The 7,500-nt window shown below is 41.9% G+C and overlaps 1 protein-coding gene across 1 annotated transcript in view; it reads left to right on the top strand.

Moving 5' to 3' along the window:
- The window catches only part of LOC145413988 (protein turtle homolog B-like), a 178,483-nt gene that overhangs the window by 120,757 nt on the left and 50,226 nt on the right, over positions 1-7,500 (top strand). Inside the window, exons 7-8 of the mRNA XM_080283560.1 lie at positions 2,672-2,819; positions 4,563-4,693. Of these exons, the coding sequence (XP_080139686.1) occupies positions 2,672-2,819; positions 4,563-4,693 (279 nt within the window). The remainder of the gene's footprint in view (positions 1-2,671; positions 2,820-4,562; positions 4,694-7,500) is intronic.

The raw sequence follows: 7,500 nt of genomic DNA, 5'->3' as shown, positions 1-7,500 counted from the left end.
CCTTCCCTCCTCCTGGTTTATTCCTCCCTCTCCCTTCCCCCGCGTCCCTCCTCGTTTCTGATTTTCTCTTCTCTCGGCCTTTGCTTATATTTTGTCTGTTTATCGATTACTGTCTATCCATCTGTCTCTGTGTGTCTGCCAGCTCATCTGTTTTCTCATTCGTCTCCATATATCTGTCTATATGTCTGTCTACTGTAATTATCTATCAGTATCTGTCCATCCGTCTGTGTGTCTATCATTTCATCTATCTATCCATCTCTCTCCATTTATCTATCTGTGTTTATCTATCCACTACCCTTCCACCTACCTATCTTCATTTACCAACTCACCAACTCTTCATCTATCCGTTATTCAAGTACGTATCTGTTTATCTATCAGCTCATGCATCTTTCCTATCTCTCTACCAATATTTTTTTTTATTAATTCGTAGGTGTATAGTTCTCTTCTTTTTATATGGTCTGTGGGCATATAACGAGCTACGTCTGTTCTATATTTGGCATGTTTTATATGTATGGTCATAGATTGTTTTTGTCTTTTTCTGTCACCTTGCCTGCCAGTTTATCATTCTGCTTATGTGTAATTTTGTGTACTCTTGGTAACGTTCTCTCTCTCTCTCTCTCTCTCTCTCTCTCTCTCTCACACACACACACACACACACACACACACACACACACACACACACACACACTCACACACAGTACGCACCGTAATATGTTTCCAAAAGATCCATAATTTTTTTCCCACCACTAACCCGATTAATATTTCTGCCCAATGGACGTCCACGAACGAAAACTTTTGAAACTCCCTGTGCCAGATTATGCCAGGAATGTCAATTAGACCACAATATTTTAGTCAGAGAGCGATAAATTCCATGCACTAGCGTAGGTTTTTCTTTTTATTTTGTCCAGTTTATCTTTTTTGGCAATAAGAGAATTTTTTGTGTTGTGGTATTGTTGGAGCATTGCGATTTTGATTTAATATTTCAAGTTGTAGTGTGGGATTCAGTAGTAGTAGTAGTAGTAGTAGTAGCTCGTTACTTGTCGAGTTTGGAATTTTGGTATACCCAGATTACTCAAATTGGGCCTAAAATTGCCATCTCTTCTCGTATGCTGAGTTGTAATTGGAGATGAACGCTAGAATACAGTGTTAGTCACGAAGATGTGCTATGTAATGGCTCTGCATTCATGCTGTTGTCTTTTTCTGCCACCCATCTGCGTGAAATAAGCAGCAAAACGACGAAAATCTGGGCCAAGTTAGGGTAAAAAGAGTATAGTATGTCCTCCCTGCGCTTACATGTCTTTGCACTCTGTTAGTTCATACCAACGACAGACACTTATCACATCACAATACCATCACTTAACACATGCATGCAACTAGTCACAGGTAACCCTTTCCTAGTTCGTACTTTGCGGGCATGGAGTAGGATTTATTTGGGTTAACACTAACCCTCTGTGTTAAAAGGTTCGATCCTGCAGTGGGCCTCTAATGACTGATAGCCATACAGATTATCGATGAATCATGATTTTTGAATTTGAAACTGCTCTCTAAGTTGAGCTAAAATATGAATGGTGTACAATTAGCAGCAGAAAACACAGTGGCCTTTGTGACCCTTCTATGCTCTGCTGTCTGAAACAAAGGACGATGCTTTTTTCAAACACAGCCCAATTTCCAGCAACGGTATTTTTCATTTCGTCATGTCATTCATCAGGGAAATAAAAGGCGACATTTGGCTCATTTTGTAGCAACTCACAATTGTCGAACATAACGATGACTACGGAGAAACATCACCCGAGTCTAGTGTATTCGTTTAATACTTTATTTTTTTATTATATCCGTTCCACCATGCCTCTGAGTTAAATTTTGAACTGGTATTCTCATTCTGGGTTGTCCATTGTTATTCTCTAATTTGCTTTTTAAGTACAAAGTGTCATGAGTTGGTTACTCTGTTAATCTCCTTGATACAGTTATTTATTTTTTTATATTTATTTATTTTTCTCTTGACATTCTGAATTGGATACAAAATCGCCATTGACCTTCCTTCCGCTCTTCATAACGCCATTTTTCGTCTGTTTTTGCGCCATTGAGGAAGACCGGCTTGTATTACTCTTTTTCGAACAAAACTCTCTCTCTCTCTCTCTCTCTCTCTCTCTCTCTCTCTCTCTCTTTCTATATATATATATATATATATATATATATATATATACTGTTTATATGTATATAGAATATAGATAGATTGAATAATTGATTGATTGATAGATTGATAGATAGGTAGATAAATAGATAGACAGTTTATATATATCACCAATATATATATATATATATATATATATATATATATATATATATCATCCATCCATCCATCATCCAATCCTACGTTGCCCCATGAGGAGCGTAGGAGCCCGGGGCTAGGCAGTTGGTCCTGACATTTAAGATAAGAGTGAATGTATATATATATATATATATATATATATATATATATATATATATATATATATATATATATATATATATATATGTATGTATGTATGTATGTATTTATTTATTTATTGTATATATATATATATATATAAAACATGTCCCCGTCAGTGCGGCGGTGCCTATTCATATATCTTTCAATTTACCCTTGTTACATACCAGGGCGCACGTTTGTATTAACACTCTTTTCCTACAGAAGGTGCATGAGGGCAACGTGAGCAGATCCACCTTGCAGCTGGTACCTGGACGCTCCCTGGACGGCGGGGTGCTCACCTGCCGCGCCCTCAACACTGCCTTCCCCCCAGCCACCGCCCTCGAGGACTCAGTCACACTCCAGGTTTATTGTGAGTGTCGGAGAGAGAGAGAGAGAGAGAGAGAGAGATTAGGGAAGATGTGTGTGTGTGTGTGTGTGTGTATGTGTGTGTGTGTGTGTATGTGTGTATGTGTGTGTGTGTGTGTATGTGTGTGTGTGTGTGTATGTGTGTGTGTGTGTGTGTGTGTGTGTGTGTGTGTGTGTGCGTGTGCGTCACTGTACAGAATGAGTTAGGATGTGTGTGAGTATTATGTGTGCATGTGTCATATGTGCGGGGGCGGGGAGTATCACTGTGCAAATCGGCGTGGGTTGTTATTGCGTGTTTGTGATGGTCTGGGATATTTCTGTTCGAGTGTGTGAGGGATGACTCATGGTGTGTGCGGCTGGGGGAGGGGAAATGGCTGTGTGTGTGTGTGTGTGTGTGTGTGTGTGTGTGTGTGTGTGTGTGTGTGTGTGTAAAACCTATGCATCGCTCACCCATGCACATTTTCTCCAACACCCCCCTGCCTCCCTAGTAGACACGCTTTTCCATTTCACACATTTTCACGTATTCACTGTCCTTCTCTCGTTCGTACACTTCTCCTTCCTTGTCAGGCATACACACTACATTCACGCACTTGTTCCCTTACCTGCCATTCATTGTTCCTCCTCTCTATTCATTGTTCCTCCTCTCTACATACCCTCTTGCATCCGCTCCACACAGTTTTCTACCTGTCATTCACTTTCCTCCCTCTTTTTCTCTCCACAGACACATCCCTCCCACATATATTTCTCTCCACACACTTCTCTGACCTCCTCATTCCTCCTTCACCCACATACTCTGTTTCTAATTACATACTTCTCATTCTCACACACTTTCTTCTTACCCCCCTCCACACACACACTTCTCACACTCCCACAGACTCACACTCCCACTTTCCTCCATCATCACAGCCTATCCCTCCACGTTCCCACTCACCCTTACCTCTCTCCCCACTCCATGTGTCTGTGTTGCACCTGCTAACTCTGGAGAGAGAGAGAGAGAGAGAGAGAGAGAGAGAGAGAGTGTGTGTGTGTGTGTGTGTGTGTGTGTGTGTGTGATAAGTTCACCACATAATGCCCTTCCCGTCAGTCTGTTCTTCATCTCATTGCCTCCCCTGCTATCACTGACTCACATCACCCTTCCTCTTTTCTCCACTCCCTCACACACTCGTCTGTCAGTCATCCTCATCTCCCATCATAACACTCGGCTCAATCTCACCCTTATGACCGCATTCACCCTAAGCACCTATTAATCCCAACCCCCTCTCCCGTGCCCGACCCCAAACACCTCCACTAACTTGTCCACACCCACCCCCTTACAACTCCCAATACAACAGTCCAGCAACATCTTTATTTTATTTTTGTTTTTATACGGTTTTATTCTGCTTGGATGGGTCTCCTATCTTGAAATGTGTTATTGGAGACAGCATTTAGCCTCCTTGTTTTGGGAATTCGATCATAAGCTGAATAAAATAGACAGTAGCAGAAAACTAAGCATGACGTCATTATGTCAAAGGTATTTGCTTCACCACCCAAACTAGCCCCTCCAGCACCACTCCCGAACAGTTGCCCACAGTTCTTCTCCACCCGCACTAGCCACACACCATTATTTTCTGCAGCCATCCACTCACCCCAACCCCCTCTCCCCACCCCTCCACTCCTCCACACCCAACCCTTCCACTCACTCACTCCACCCCTACTCTCCACATTCCCACTTCACTCCCACCCCAGTAACCTCCCCATGCCTCCCCAGACTCCCCCAGTGTGAAGGTGCGTGTAGGGCGTCGACTGGAGCTGGACAACATCAAACAAGGGGAGGACGTGTACTTCGAGTGTCTCATCACAGCCAACCCTCCAGCACACAGAGTCACCTGGTTCCTCGACGTGAGTATATTTAGTCTCTCCTTCTTCACCTGAACATAGTCGTGTGGTTGTAACTTGAACAGAATTCTTAGGTGCGTCAATAGCAACGAAAGAGTTAATAGGAGTATCTTCGTAAGTTGAACTATATCTCTTATTGAGTCCTGTAATAACGGTTATCCTTTTAGGGATCGGTAGTAAGAATGAAATCTGGAAATGGATTCCTTCTTATAATAAAGATAACTAATATACATTTTAACTTTTTAGATGGTAGGAATTTTCCTCACGTGATGTAGGTCTTGGTGTGTGAGGGATTAATTCAAATAATTTTTCACTGTGTACTGAAGGTAAATCCAGGACACCTTGGATTTTCTTTCATTCTGATTCTTCCTTGAACAAACTACCTAAGTATGTCAGTAACAGCGAAAGACTTAATCTAGAGGTGAGATGCCTTTCATCTGGACATAATGAAGTGACTGTAGCTTTATTAAAGCGTGTAGGAGTGTTCATAGCAGGAAAGGGATAATCGACACTAATTTTAGCATTGTAATGTCTAGGAATTCTCTCGGCTAAGCAGTGTCGTTTCGTTCTAACCTGAATCACGTACAAAGGTGCAACGGTAGCAGCGAAAGGATTGGTGTGTGTGTGTGTGTGTGTGTGTGTGTGTGTGTGTGTGAGAGAGAGAGAGAGAGAGAGAGAGAGAGAGAGAGTAAAAGACTGAAGAGAGTGAGCGTGGAGGAAGTGAATAATGGAGGGAAGGAGGGGGAGATAAGGATGGAAGAAAAAATGATGGAGAGAAGGGAATAACAAAGAGAGAGAGAAGGGGGAGAAGGTAACTGGAGAATGAAAGTTGGCTGTGAGAGAGAGAGAGAGAGAGAGAGAGAGAGGGAACTCTTTTAGCGTCTATACTCGATCCTTTAGGTAAACACACACGCCTCATTCGTATCCCACGCTAACCCGACAAATAACAATGAATTCCAGTCTTCAGTCCTCCCCACGCGATGCCGTCAAACATGTCATAGCCCAGTAAATCCTTTGGGGAGATTATCTGTGCTCAAAATCCTCTAGTAATCGCTGTTGTATTGAGTTGGATAAAAAGATGAGCGAGAGGTATGATTGTGGGGCGATCTCTCTCTCTCTCTCTCTCTCTCTCTCTCTCTCTTTCAGAATAAGCAGTTACACAAAATCGCCTGGAGTTATGCTATTAATTAAATTTTGTGAAAGTGTACTGCGTATTTTCTCTCCAAAGTTTAAAGGGAGATTTTTTTTTTTTAGTTTCTGACATACAGACAGGCAGACAGACAGATATATACATATATGGATGCGTACTTACATACATACGTAGATATGGTATATACATACATACACAGTCACATAGAAGACACATATTCACCCATATACATTGTACTGATACACACACACACACACACACACACACACACACACACATTTTATTAGAATAAAGTACTGTAGATACTTAAACTCCACGATCACCGAAATCGTAAACACCCAGTTACAAATTTTATACACAACAGAAACGTACACACACACACACACACACACACACACACACACACACACACACACACACACACACACACACACACACACACACACACACACACACACACACACACACACACACACACACACACACACACACACACATTCAGTAAATATACCCACACATTTCCAGAAGATTACAAAGATAAATAAATAGCCAGCCGCAGAATACATGCAAGTTTAGTTTCTGAGTTGCAGTGAAGAAATAAGACTTGAATATATGCTTATCAAGTGGATGAAAGTTGGTAAGGTAGACATTATTTTCAGAGTCCCCGTTTTCCTCAAGCCGTAAGGCCTGGAACATTGGAGCGTCCATCCATTTCTTACCCTGCTAAGTGAATAGGGACAGAGGAAAAAATAACAGAGAGAGAGAGAGAGAATCAAAAGAAAGTGCTGTCAGCCTTCTGGGTCGTGCATGTCATCTTTTGAAGTAACAGAGAGAGAGAGAAAGAGGGAGAGAGAGAGATCCGGGGAGGGGGCTCAGTGGAGAAGGTTGTCAGCTCGAGGTTTTATTGTGTGAGATCTTTCTAAATAGATAGATAGGTTGATAGATCGATAGATAAGAGACAGAAAGGACGTGTGACAGTGAGAGGAAAAGAAAACTAGGGTGTGTTGAAGAGTGTGAGCGAGTAAGAGAGAGTGATTGTGAGAGAGGGTGAGATAATGCGTGGTATCTGTCAGGTGGGGTGGCACTCATTAGCAGTTGTCATCAAGGGGTAATTGGCACTAATTTTACCATGCAGCAATTAACAGCCAACTTCCGGACCTTGGAGCCAGCGTGGAATGAAGATAGGGGAGCGAGAATCACCCCTATTGAGTCAAGTATTAAGGGTCATGCTGTAATATTGGCTATTTATATCATTAACTCCCTCTGCTATGGCGTCATCTGTATTTTAGAAGAATGTTTATGTGTATTTTTTTTTTCATCTTGCACCTTCCATGATCTTTTATTGAGTTTAGGAGAGAGTTTTCGAGTTGGAGGGTTGATGTATGGCCTTCATTATCCCCTTCAGTGTTAGGTTCTGGCAACTTGATTCGATTGGAGATAGTCTGAGCAAATTAGAATATATTTCAGTTTATTGAGGGGATAGGCGATGGTGATGAGTTTGTTATTAGTTTGATTGGTAGTTCTGTAGTTGTGGTAGCAGTTATCATCATCGTCATCGCCATCGCCATCATCATCATCATCATCATCGTCGTCATTATGGTTGCTTCCAGTTTCCCACGATTTCATTGAGGTGGACAAACTCGAGAAATAAAAAGAGGAA

This window comes from Coenobita brevimanus, chromosome 98, assembly GCF_032717465.1.
Source record: "Coenobita brevimanus isolate Jiangsu-jjx chromosome 98, ASM3271746v2, whole genome shotgun sequence".
NCBI lineage: Eukaryota > Metazoa > Arthropoda > Malacostraca > Decapoda > Coenobitidae > Coenobita > Coenobita brevimanus.
This window is presented reverse-complemented; position numbering and strand designations above follow the sequence as displayed.